Raw genomic sequence first — 14,692 nt, 5'->3', positions numbered from 1 at the left:
CCACCCCTATTTTGAGGGCTAATTAATATATTTAAAAAATTATTTTAAAATATATTTATATTTAGGACTGCCCGATCTAAATTTGCGTTACAAATTGTTAGTTGTTTGCTGTATATTAAATATTGTTTGGGAAAATAACGCACAAAATTATTTATTGTAAAGTCCTTTTTCCCTGTTTGTTTAAATATCAAAATTGCCCCAGTAATTGTTCTGTCCCAGGTTGGACTACTGGCATCCGGTGGCCGAACCTGGGATAGACATGCTCGAAACCTTCGTGGTATAAGAGCATGTAAATATTTTATTGATTGATCGCTTGTTATGTTGTCCACAGACCGTAACATAAACCGGTTATGTATGTCGCTAGTTTTCTATTCATTCATAATAAAGAAAAGAAGAACAAGTAAATTGTGATTTACCTCGTCTGTCGGGAACGACAGTCCATCTTCCTGGCTGACGCAAAATGTCGAAGAGTTGGACCAATGTACTTTTCGGCGCAGTATGGATTTGTTTACCGGCATCGTCTATTGTTTATTAGTTATTTTCATAAAATAGTATTTGTTCAGTTCTCAAGTTAAATAACAGTGGTATCCACACTTACCGAGGTGTCTGTACAGTATTAAGTAACAGTGGTATCCGCACTTACCGAGGTGTCTGTACAGTGTCAAGTAACAGTGGCGTCCGCACTTACCGAGGTGTCTGTACAGTGTCAAGTAACAGTGGCGTCCGCACTTACCGAGGTGTCTGTACAGTGTTAAGTAACAGTGGCGTCCACACAGTTTAAGTAACAGTGGCATCCACACTTACCGAGGTGTCTGTACAGTGTTAAGTAGCAGTGGCATCCGCACTTACCGAGGTGTCTGTACAGTGTTAAGTAGCAGTGGCATCCGCACTTACCGAGGTGTGTGTACAGTGTTAAGTAACAGTGGCATCCGCACTTACCGAGGTGTCTGTATAGTGTTAAGTAACAGTGGTATCCACACTTACCGAGGTCGCTCGATGCGCGGTCGGTGTGGGGTCGATCCTCGTCGGTGGACCCATTGGGCTATTTCTCGTCACAGCCAGTGCACCACAACTGGTGTAACAAAGGCCGTGGTATGTGCTATCATGTCTGTGGGGTGATGCATATAAAATATCCTTCGCTGCTAATCGAAAAGAGTAGCCCATAAAGTGGCGACAGCGGGTTTCCTCTCTCAATATCTGTGTGGTCTGACGCCATATAGCCGTAAATAAAATGTGTTGATTGCGTCGTTAAATAAAATGTGTTGATTGCGTCGTTAAATAAAACGTCTTTCTTTCTTTTCCTATGAGAAGCCGAAGAGGGTAACTGATTTAAAGCCATTTTTTGTGGAGATTTTAAAATAGTCATGCCACCGATCTCTGGGATCAGACTCCCGATCGACTACTAAATCGCAGGACACAGACAACTCGACTTCAGCCGAGTTGAGCAAAATGTTTTTAAAAGTTTGTTTTATTTAACGAAACCACTAGAGCAGATTGTTGTATTAATCGTTGGCTATTGTATGTCAAACATTTGGTAATTTTTACATATAGTCTTAGAGAGGAAACCCACTAGTTTTCCTTTAGTAGCAAGGGGTAATTTATATACACCATTCTACAGACAGGATAACACATACCACGGCCATCGAGAAATATACCAATAGGCCCCTGACGGGGATCAATTCTAGAGCGATGGCGCAACAGATGTGTACTATACCACTGGGCTACGCCCCTCCTCTATATTATATGAAGCGCAAAGAAAATAAAGTAAAACAGAAAAAAACCCAAGTAAACAAACCTTATATTATTCACGGTCTAATAAATTGTAAGGTGACTAATTTAGTGAAGACAATGACGGATGTGTGTATCCCGGTCCGACGAGATATTTAGTTGTCTGCTCGCACACCTGTAAATATAGCACGCAGGAGCTACATAGAGAGGACGACGTTTTTACTTCCTGGTTGGAGAGATGTAAGAAAATGTCGAAGTGTTGGTCGTTTCTGCTTCTCGCTGCTTCATGGTTATGTTTTAAGACAGACTCGGTGGCAGGTAGGAGTGTTAAAATAATATTACATATATATTTAAAAGGGAAAAGAGTGGGTGATAACTGATAAAGTTTACAAAAATTGAGGTGAAGTACATACACGGTAAAGGCATGCAGCTTTCGCACTTTGTACATATAGATAGATCTATGGTGTTCCAGTAATACTTGTTCTACATTGTCTTGTGTCTTCGTGTGAGGATGTGCGTAGATTGTGTTTATGAGTGTATTTGTATGTGTGTGTGTGTGTGTGTGTGTGTGTGTGTGTGTGTATTTGGAAGGAAGGAAAGTTTTAATTAACGACGCACACATTTTAACTACGGTTATATGTTGTGTATTTGTGTATGGTGTTTGTGGTGCGAATGTATGATGAATTGTGTGGCAGTTTGTGCATGTGTGCCTATGTGTGTTTGGGTATTGTTTTGCGGGATGAATTTTTTTGTATAAATGTAAGTTATCCGTAATGTTTACTATCTTCACTGAGAATGGGTGAGATCGCATGTTGTTTTAAATATAGAATATCCCGAATACAGAACAGAACACACTACCTGGTGAGCGCTTAAAGGCTCGGCTAAATCCAGTCCGTAGACATTTCAAATCAACATTATAGTTTCTAAAAGGCTCATTTTTTATGGTTGTATCGTCAGGTTTCCGTATTAGTATTATCAGACATTTTAAAATCCCGAAATAAAAACTGGCAAAAAAGGGGGACTGAACAACCCCCCCCCCCCCCTCCCCGGTTACTACGGGCCAGTAAAAGGCGCCAATGTCCCCTTCCCAGTGTCTTGTTTACGTTACAGTACATTCGAAACAACAACAACAATATGATTCAAATAGACATATCTAAATATATTCATGGAATTTTTAGAGCGAAGAGGCGCAACGTTTAAAAAGGCACTTTCAATATTGTTCAGAAGTAGACCAATGGTAATATTCCCCAGAAATACAAAGCTGATCATGATATTTCATTTCACCTACAGCGGGTTTCGTCAATAGCTGTATAGTCCTTAACCATATGTCCGACGTCATATAACCGTGAAAAAAATGTGTTGAGTTCGTCGTTAAATAAAGCATTTTCCTTCCTTCCAGTAGCCAATGATTAATAAATCAATATGATCTAGTGGTGTCGTTAAACAAAACAAAAACTTTAACATAACAGTAGCGTTTGAAACGACGTCCTGGCCAGCTTCATAACATGATCTGTCACCTCCTGATCTGTATATGAATAATAGTCTGTGGAGTTTTAAGTCAAAATGTGTTTTGTTTAACGAAACCACTAGAGCACATTGCTGTATTATCATCGTCTATTGGATGTCAGACATTTGGTAATTTTGACATATAGTCTTAGAGAGGAAACCCGCTAGTTTTCCTTTAGTAGCAAGGGATATTATATACACTTTTTGACAGACAGGATAACACATACCACGGCCATTGAGAAATACACCAATAGGCCCACTGACGGGTATCAATCCTAGAGCGACCGCGCAACAGACGGGCACTATAACCCCGCCTCTATATTCTATGAACCGTAAATAAAATAAATTAAAACAGAAAAAAAGTAAACAAACCCTATATTATTAATGGTCTACGAAATGACGGATGTATGTATCCAGGGCCGTAGCTAGGGGGGGGTGGGGGGGGGGGGCAAGAGGTAGTCTCCCCCAAATTTTGTTTATAGAAATTTAAAGAAAATTCTCTTCTTAACCGTTTAAGGAGTTTTAGACTATTAACTACTCAGTTGTGCCATCCCCCCCCCCACCCCCCCCCCCCCCCCACCCCCCCTCCTCAAACAAAAAATCCTAGCTACGGCCCTGGTATCCCGGTCTGGCGAGATATGTAATTGTCTGCTCGCACACTTGTAAATATAGCAACAGTATCTACATAGAGGAAGGCTTCCTGGTTGGAGAGATGTAACAATATGTCGAAGTGTTGGTTGTTTCTGCTTCTCACTGCTTCATGGATTTGTTTTAAAACAAACTCAGCGGCAGGTAGGTCTTATAATAATATTGCATTTATATTTAAAAGGGAAAAGAGTTGGTGGTAATTGATAAAGTTTGCAAACGTTGAGGTGAAGTACATACAAGTAAACACAAGCATCTTTCGTACGTATGTACACACACACACACACACACACACACACACACATATATACACATATATATATATATACGGTGTTCCAGTACTATTTGTTGTACATTCGTCTTGTTTCTTGATGTGAGGATGTGCGTAGGTTGTGTTTATGAGTCTCTCTCTCTCTCTCTCTCTCTCTCTCTCTCTCTCTCTCTCTCTCTCTCTCTCTCTCTCTCTCTCTCTCTCTCTCTCTCTCTTTCTATCTTGTTTATGTGTTTATGTATGTTGTGTGTGTGTGTATTTGGAAGGAAGGAAAGGTTTATTTAATGATGCACACTCAACACATTTTAACTACGGTTATATGTTGTGTATTTGTGTATGGTGTTTGTGGTGCGAATGTATGATGAGTTGTGTGGCAGTTTGTGCATTTGTGCCTATGTGTGTGTATTTGGGTATTGTTGCGGGATGAATTGTTGTTTTTATTAATGTAAGTTATCCGTAATGTTTACTATTTTCACTGAGGATGGGTGAGATCGCATGTTGTTTTAAATATACAACATCCCGAATACAATCTAATTAAAATTAGCTCCACTATTACATGTGGATCTAACAGCAGCCAGTTGGAGCACATTTCCACCAATCAAAACCTTACTTGCAGAATCATGCCATTCCGAATTATACTGAGTTTCATGTGAATTACGAATGCCTTATTAAGACCAGAATAACTAATTTTAATCAGATTACTAACAACACTGCGTAGTCTCCAATGTCCAGGTAACATTTCGTCTCTAAATAATAATATAAATATTGACCAATCACACTTCGCCTTTTATAACGTTATTTGGGAGCATACAAATTCTAAAAATATCGGGCGAGTCTATTTTAGTGGTCGCAGTAAAGCGAACCATAATAATACGTACTGGATGGGTTATTAGTCTTCAATTTTACATTAAAAATTATTTATTTATTTATAAAAAAAACCCCAACTAAATCAGTCTTCAGTTTTACATTACAAATTATTTATTTTATAAAATAAAACATGCTTTAAGGCATTCGTAATTCACACGAAAAATGTCGTATACCCTCAGGATAATTCGGAATGTTTTCAAATTGTTTTTAAATCACTGGCATGATTCTGCAAGTAAGGTTTTAGATCCACATGTAATAGTGGAGCTAATTTTAATTAGATTGTCCCGAATACAGAACAGAACACGCTACCTGGTGAGCGCTTAAAGGCTCGGCAAAATCCAGCCCGTAGACATTTCAAATCAACATTATAGTTTCTAAAAGGCTCCAGTGTTCCCTTCCCAGTGTCTTGTTTACGTTACAGTACATTCGAAACAACAACAACAATATGATTCAAATAGACATATCTAAATATATTCATGGGATTTTTATAGCGAAGAGGCGCAACGTTTAAACAGGCACCTTCAATATTGTTCAGAAGTAGACCAATGGTAATATTCCTCAGAAATACAAAGCTGATCAAGATATTTCATTTCACCTACATAAAATAAAAATAAGAAGTTTGTTTTGTTTAACGACACCACTAGAGCACATTGATTAATTAATCATCGGCAAATGGATGTCAAACATTTGGTAATTCGGTACCACAAGTCCGAGTGCCAGCAACGGCATGGAACAATTTGTGAGGCCAAAAAGGATTTAATTATCCTCTGTGCCATTGCGTTAATATCCATGTGTGTAACAGTCAACCTCGTCATACATACAATAAAATTATATTGATATTCATACATCAATACATACTATCCAGTGCCAGGTCTGCCCACTGTTTCATGCACGTAAGCGGGATCGACCGCGTAGATTGTAGGCCCCAAGTATGTGTTTGAGTTAAAGAACATGATTTTATGGATGCCTCAATAGCTCAGAGCGCATCGTGGTTAGTTTGGAATTTGGGGTAATTCGGTGTCACAGGTTCGAGTCCCAGCAACGGCATGGGACAATTTGTGAGGCCAGAAAGGATTTAATAATCCCATGTGTCAGTGCGTTAATAGCCATGTATGTAACAGTCAACCTCGTCATACATACAATATATAGATATTCATACATAAATACATAGATACATAAAGGGTTTTCGTGACGTTTAGTACAAACATTAGAACGATTAGAAACTCACTAAATATAGCCACTGATATTAATGCGGAGACATTTATTTAATATGTTATTGCAGTCATCAAAACGTGTTTGTTTGCAAGTCACATCTTAACAACAAGGGGCGCTCACTCGATAAGCAGCACCGGGACATGCAGCTATCGGACGTCTGTACATATCTATCAATGGTTTTCCTGTAATGCCGTTTTATTTTTATTTTTCTTGTGTATGCATGTGAGTAGGTGCGTGCTTTGTGTATTTTGATGCCCCTGCCCAATGTCTTGTTCACGTTACAGTACATTTGAAACAACAACTATATGATTTAAGCAGACATTTATAAATATGGGTATGGGTGGGCGTGCCCATATTCCGAAGGTTCACGCACGCCCACCCCGGACTTGAACTCTGACTTCGCCAGTGACCAATTCTGGGGCAGGTTGGGGGAGGGTAAGATTGAGGTGAGCGGAATTTGGAAAGTAAGTTCGAAATAAACCATGTCTGGTTAAAGGTTGAGGCCAAGCAAAACATTAGACTGCTCATCCAAAGTTGAAGATGATTGGAGCAATTTAGACGGACTGCCAAAAATAAAGGGCCTCAGACTATTTACAAAACAAAATAAAGAAAGCTTTTTTGAGATTAATGAATTGTGTACGGCGAGGAGAGCCAAACTCTGGTGTTTAACTGTGGAATCAGCTGGTGGATGTCAGGCTTACCTAACAGCTTCGTTATTTTGGGGTACTGATCATTGCCGAAAATCTTCTTCTTGATACGATGGATTGAGACGTTGTCCATCTCGGCGACCAGTATAGCCTAGCTGTAGAGCATGTCCTGGCGATGTGTTACACACACAGTATTAACTCCATCGTTGAGCGTGACTGGATGCATCTCGAACTCCCCCTCTCCGTCTATGATGTCTTGAAAGTTCCTGAACCGTGGTTGGCAGTGTAGGTTGGCAGTATCCTTGATGTTGGTGAATAAGTAGTTGGTAAAACGCTTCTTGAGGCTGCCATGAAGAGTCCAGGTGTTCGGTCCCTCTACGGGTTCTGCCCCTTGGGGGGGGGGGGGGGGGTGCCAAGGCGGTTTCCTGCTGGTGGTATCAGTTGACTCCGCCTTCCTTCTTCCAAAGGCTAATTCGGCCATGGCCCGGTCGTATTCCTCCTTGGTAATACGGGACAGTTGAAACAGGACGGGTAGGGAACGTTCTCTATGTCAGCAGGAGACAATGACGTTGTCGGCTGAGCAGTGTCTCGTCGGCGCTTGTTCTTCCTCTTCTGTTCTACCTCAGGCTGGGCTGGGGGAGGCGCCACAGAAGGAGCCGCTACCAGCGGTTTAGCCACCGGCTTTGATACAGGCCTGGCACCGTTGTCTCATTGAGGCCACTAAACGCTGGAGAATGGGATGGTACGGGCTGTGAGGGTTGGTGGCTGGAACCTGTTTCGCGATGCGTGGTTCGGATCCATGAGTCTTGGCGAGGGGTTGTCATGGGTGGTCGGCCGCTACAGGGACGGCCCCTGACCTGGTTGTTTTGTTGATATCGTTGCCATAAGTGTCATATGGTGTTTCTGTGGACGTTGAATTGACGTGCGACGTCACGCTGCGAGGTCCCAGATTCAGGCATCCGTATGACTCGCCATCTGTCATTTTTACCGAGGCGTGGCATGACGAAATTGCATCAAACAGTTCACTAGTGATGTTTTTCTGACTTCTGGATTTCTGAGGGCTGCACAGAGTGGCAATGATTTGTAACTGAATGTCTGGCCTTTTATGGTGAACACTGGACCAGCATTTCTCCCGAATAGTACATGTGTCTTGCACAAAGCATGCAATCGCTGCAACAACTGCTTGGTTGCATTTCTTTGAGCTGTTTCATGCACATTTTCTCTGGTTTACATCCATAAATCCATTCACAAATTCATTACTCCAAACAATCCAGGTCACAATAACTTTTGCCTTTGAGTATATATTGCTCTTTGCGTTCCTAGGTATCTGCTCACCACGGATGTATGGTTCGCAGTGTAACTACACGTGTCATTGCGATGATGTCGACTGCGATGACGTCACAGGTTGTTCGCGTAGATGTGATAGAGGATGGCATGGATCAAACTGCAATAAAGGTAAAATTAAATGATTTTATATAGCTTGAAACTGTCATTTTGAATATAGTTATAGTATTTAAACATTAATATTATACCAGACACAAGTTCCTGGGGGGGGGGGGGGGGGGGGGTTACAATTTGATAGACGAATGAATATATTGATTTCAATTAGCATTAAATTAATGCAGTTCATAAAATGTATTCTCCAGTTTACCATTCAGTAGTCTAGAATTCCATTTATCATTCAACCTGAAACCTTGGTGGTATAGGGGCATGCAAAAATACTCTAATCCAACCACAGTTGGTATTGACCTAATCGGCGATTAATGGCTATACGCGTTCTGGCTGCAATAAAGAAAATGTTGAAAAGAAAATGATCAAGCAAAGTGTGTTCATGTAAAAATAGACCAGTTAGTAAGTAATGATTATCAAGATAACATTTACATAAACGGCCGTTGATAAACAGAGTGACACATGTAACCTAGACATGTATTTAGTTACGTGTCGTGATACTCGCATTTCGTAGGACTGGACTGATCAAGGTTTAAGCCCTCCTTCACTAAATCGCGAATTAAAGTTGAATTTGGCAAGCGTATTTCATTATTAAGTTTAATATAATGTACCCTTTGTAAACCTCCACCATGTTGGCTGTTTGGCTAATCATAGCCCGAGTACTCTACCCTTCCAGAGCTTGGCGGACAACTAGACTGTTATATTTTCTCTCTGTTAGAGATAACTGTAAAACGAAAACACGGAATTTCTACCAAATGTGCCTACATATATGACAGGAAGAAACCCGTCAGCACCTACGTTTTTGACCGGAACCTTGTTGAAAGACTGTGCTGTAGCGTTTCTTCCTGTAGTGTGTATTATTGCTTAATATTTGAAACATTTGTTACCGACAAACTCGAAAATTATCAATGTAAAGTTATATAGCGTCAAACATAGGGTTATCGTTGTATTAAAGCGGGGAATTTTGCCTACCCAGTGGTAATTACTAAATTCGCCAAAGTGCTGAACTCATTTCGAGCCCAGTATAAATTTTGACTGGTGTAGCTGCATATGATTAAGTTGCGATATCATATATGATGGTTAATAAAACACTTTGTTTGACAAATAATTATAAGACAATGGTATAGTGTTTATTCGGCAAAGTGGTGACGATCTGCCTGTTATTGATTCTGTAGTATGTTATCACATAATATTGTAACACTAAAGCGTGTACCGGTACAGCCAGCGCTAATTAATAAAGGCCAGAATCAAATTTGGCCTCACTTTAACCACCACCCCCCCCCCCCCCCCCCACCAAAAATAAATAAAAAAAGACATAAATAAAATAAAATAAAAAAATAAAAATGGGGACGGTGATAAGTCATGAAAAGTAGGTTACAGACTTGAATAAAGCATTTCAGATTGCATGTACATGAGTCTTTTACTCACAGCTTGTTTGGTTGACGGGAGCGTATGATAAATGCATAACAAATCAATGATTGCTTGACTTTTTAAAACTTTCTTTTTCTAACTAAATAGGGCACATGTCTGAAACCTGCACGGTGCATTTGAAACCTCTTATTATGATAGCACTTGTTGTTGTATTATGGTTGGGAGGGTATAAATTTCTTTTGAATCTGGCTTCGGATAACCGTGCCACCAAAACGTAAACTGAGCATTCTGGACTGTGGTCGAGCCCTGCCATGTACGAATGATAGCATATCCATGAGGCAAACAGCGAGATGCCTGCAAGTGAGCCATTCCGCCATCCATTAACTGCAACCTATTACATACCACTGGTACAGCGAATCGGCTACCCCTCTCAGACGCAGTGTCCATGCGGCCCTTATGTGACGTCTTATGATTAGTATACAAACTACGCTTTTGTTCTTGCATTCACATCCGGAATCCGATTTTAGATAACATCCGGATTGGGCAGATTTTAACACGTTGTATGTACATAAAATATACATACGTACATACATCCTATATATGCATATATGATACAGAATAGATAGCCCGAAATAATAATAATAAAAAAGAAACAAACAAACAACAAGAAACAAACAAACAAACAAACAAACATAAAACAAACAAAAAGAAACAGAACTACAAAAACAAATTAAAACAATCTATATTATTTGTTTACATTAATAATCACGTGGTAGATGCAGCATTACATTAGTTCATGTTGTGTTACATATTTCAGAAAATATAGCTCTGCATAGTCAGAGTTCATATGATCCCAACTGGCGGAAAGATCCCTCACTGGCTGTAGATGGGAATCTTGACCAAGGTTACCAGGCAGCAAACTGTATTGTATGTTTACAGGACCCGGTTATCCCTCAACATGGTGGCAGGTGGACCTGGGTAGAGAATATTACATACACAAATTAGCGGTGCACTTCAGAAAATGGCGTAAGTAGAGTCAGTCCGTGAATTAATATAATATTAGTTTGTATTTTCTATATAAACTCGAGCGCCGTTGTGTCGATATCGTGGAGACCATATAAACATATCGAGGTAACCAAATATTGACCCAAACATAAACGAATATATGTACAAACATAAAAATCATATATAAAAATGTATTAAAATGTATTTTGATCGAATGATACATTTTGTAATTACGCCGATGAAAATTGTTATGCTATACTAAAAGGAAGAAGTTATTGTGACACACACAAGACAAAGATAATTGATTATAATTTTTTTTACTGCCGTGTATGAAACGTTATAACATGGAAAGAGAAATGTCCGAAGGTATGGAAACGAGCAATAGCCATGAAACGGGCGCACCTCCCGTATGCAAATGAGCCACAGTCAGTAGCGAGTGTGTCCAAAATCTGTGTGGTCCTTAACCATATGTCTGACGCCATATAACCGTAAATAAAATGTGTTGAGTGCGTCGTTAAATAAAACATTTCCTTCCTTCATTGCAGTTATAACTATACTAAAAGGCAAAAGTTATTGTGACACACAAGAGACAAAAATAATTGATGATACGTTTTTACTGCCGTGTATGAAAAGTGTCATATGGTGTTTCTGTGGACGTTGAATTGACGTGCGACGTCACGCTGCGAGGTCCCAGATTCAAGAATCCCATGACTCGCCATCTGTCATTTTCACTGAGGCATGGTATGGCGAAATTGCATCAAACAGTTCACTAATGGTGTTTTTTGAATCCTGGACTTCTGAAGGCTGCACAGTGTGGCATTGATTTGGAACTGAATGTCTGGCCTTTTACAGTGAACACTGGACAGGATTTCTCCCGAATATTCCATGTTTCTTGCATAAAGCATGCAATCGCTGCAACAATGGCTTGGTTGCATTTCTTTGAGCTGTTTCATGCACATTTTCTCTGGTGTACATCCATAAATCCATTCACAAATTTATTACTGCAAACAATCCATGTCACAATAACATTTGCCTTTGAGTATATGAAAAATCAATCAATCAATCTTCTGTACCACTGTGTACGTTCTGAACAAAGTTAATCACGTTTTAAAAGTTTCTATAAACAAACATTACTTTATAACAAAGTTATAATAACAAAATACAGTTACATCAAGTGTTTTGTGAAGCAACAAATAAAATATTCCACATCTAATTCATAAATTCTATCCTAGGAATAATGTTTGTCGCGCATTGGTTCGTGGCATCAAAATTGCAGAGCTAAAACGTTTACATATCGACGTCTCGTCATTTGTCTTCACAATCCCTGCATCAACTACAACAGAGCCACGGGCAGTTAACACCTCTTTGACAATGTTGTCTGGCATGGGATCATAGGTGGTAAAGCGCTCGGCTGTCGACGGCACGTGTAGATCCACATTGTTGGATACTAGGTGTGATGATGGAACATCGTCGACCGGGTCATACCCCAATAGCGTGACTCCGTTCTCATAAGAAAGTCAGCATAACGAAAATAGTGGTCCCACCAAACTGGAGCCAATGGCGAAATAACCGATAATCCTAAATACATATGTAGAGAGGTCGTTATATGTTTTACGATCGCTATGCTGGAGAAAATCAAAGAACCCTTGTTTAAAGATCCAACGAATGAATGAATGAATGAATGAATGTTTAACGACACCCCAGCACGAAAAATACATCGGCTATTGGGTGTCAAACTATGGTAATGCAAATAAATAAAGTGATGATCAACATCAATATAAAAATTCAAGACTTAAAAAAAAAAACAGTGTAAAGAACTGTGCAAAAACACAAATATCACAGAATTTTACGGATACTGAATTTTACTCAAAACTTCAATTTTGTGCTGTATTGGCCATTCTCAAAGAGAATGTTACACCCCTGCACCACGGTGAGGTTACAGCACACGCAGGGGCAAGATCCAACCTACCGGCAGGTAATACATGGTTCATATAATACCACGGATTCACAATACACATGATATATAACGTATGCTAATCATGTATGCAAATGCACCACCAACAATGTATTACTAATGTGTTCATTATTATTATTATTATTATGTAATATCAATTTTGCTTTGTTCAACGACATCATTAGAGTACACTGAATTATTAATAATTGATTATTGAATGTCAAACATTTGGTAATTTTGACATGTAACCTCAGACAGGAAACCCGCTACATTGGTCCACTAGTGGCAAGGGATCTTTTGTATACATCATCCCACAGACAGGATAGCACATACCATGGTATTTGATATACCATTCATTGTGCATTGGCTGGAATGAGAAGTATAACATGTACTATAGTCAAGAACAACATCACATCATATAAAAGAAACACTTCAACCACTGAACCTCACCCATGGATGCAGACTATAAAACGTATGATTCGTACACAATTCAGAAAAAAAAGAATTAAAAGTAGAAATATTATATATATTATAAAATTAAATTAAATATCAATGTTTAAAGTCAAGAGACGCAAGTGTTATTGTTAAATGCCTATTCACATATTAATAATTGTGTTTTAATCAATGTGTAATTTGTTAACAAACTGTCTTCAGATTAAACACCGTAGCCTGAAACAGAGAAGCGGTAATACATTATTAGAAAGAAATGTATAAAATAAACACCGTTATTTTCAGGATTTATCGGTAAATTACAATAATTTAATTAGTTACAGGAAACATGATAAATTTATCATACAAATACAATTATTATATGTATATGAAATTCCGTATTTTCCCATATGCACAGCAACAAATCGCAGAAATGGCGTTGAGGTGTACAGCTCTGTTGATGTAAACCAAACAAACACTGGTCACCTGTGTGGTTCATCAACACAGTCCAGTCCGGATGTGACGTCGATGACATGTAACAACACGGCTAGATACATCACACTCTACCAAGATACACACAATGGAGACACAGCCATGAATTTCTGTGAAGTTCAAGTGTTTGGTAAGCATTTGTTATTGCTCTCATTCTCAAATTTCTCAAACGGCAAGTATATCATTGGTCTTGGTACGTGCTGATCTGTCTATGGAAAAATACATTATACATACACATTCATAAACATTTGCTGCCAAGTGACAATAATGGCCTATGCGGCAGCGTAGTATATCTGTTCTCACTGTCTAGAACACGTGTTGTAATGACTTTATAGGAGACATCGAACTGATGTAATTTAAATTACACTGGAGTGTTATTAAGAATCCAGAACCAGATTGAATCAAAATACCAACTTGATGAACATTTCCAGATCTATAGTTATTTTCTGATTCTCCAACGTTACCTAAAACCATATCTCACAAACAACACTATGGACAAAACGTATTTTACAGATGCCTATTGTCAGATTCCATCCCTCTACACGGAAAGAGCAGAGGTCGGTAAATGTTTTGTAACACATGTTGAGTGTTTAAATAGAACACAATTTGGCTAATTTACTCAAAACAAGAAGTCTACACTTATCATATATGGTTTACTATGTGGCATTATAGCCCCCAACCCAGCCCCTCCCAATTTCCACTATAGAACTATATGTCAAAATTATCAAATATTTGACAACCAATAGCCGGTGAATAGTACGTCAATGAGGTCTAGTGGTGTTATTAACCATTACAGACTTTAAATGTATAGCCACCGTCCTCCCCATTTTATTCAGTATCACTTGCTATCTTTATAGGTCGGTTGTGTTACCATGTAACAACAATTTGTAATAGGTCAAATATAAATTGATAATAAGTCCGAACTGGATGGACAATCAAGTCATATAATTCCGTTCAAATGCATTATGTATCTTCATTCTATACACTATATCAATTCAGGGTGTTATTTATCTTCTTCGTCCATACAAGAGCCGAGATACATCTCAGGAATAGAACGTTCACTTCAGGAGTGACGGGTCGTAGGGTCGATCGCCACTGGTTGAAATAGGGTTG

At 39.0% G+C, this 14,692-nt stretch overlaps 1 protein-coding gene across 1 annotated transcript; it reads left to right on the top strand.

The window, feature by feature from the left end:
• Positions 1-1,938: 1,938 nt before the first annotated feature.
• On the top strand, positions 1,939-13,683 carry LOC121387499. The gene is made up of 4 exons (XM_041518645.1): positions 1,939-2,046; positions 8,203-8,334; positions 10,517-10,725; positions 13,506-13,683. Exons 1-3 carry the CDS (start codon positions 1,977-1,979, stop codon positions 10,702-10,704), a joined length of 390 nt encoding a protein of 129 aa, XP_041374579.1. The 5' UTR covers positions 1,939-1,976; the 3' UTR covers positions 10,705-10,725; positions 13,506-13,683.
• The last annotated feature ends 1,009 nt before the right edge of the window (positions 13,684-14,692 follow it).

Source organism: Gigantopelta aegis, chromosome 13 (assembly GCF_016097555.1).
Source record: "Gigantopelta aegis isolate Gae_Host chromosome 13, Gae_host_genome, whole genome shotgun sequence".
In the NCBI taxonomy this organism is placed as follows: Eukaryota; Metazoa; Mollusca; class Gastropoda; order Neomphalida; family Peltospiridae; genus Gigantopelta; species Gigantopelta aegis.
This window is presented reverse-complemented; position numbering and strand designations above follow the sequence as displayed.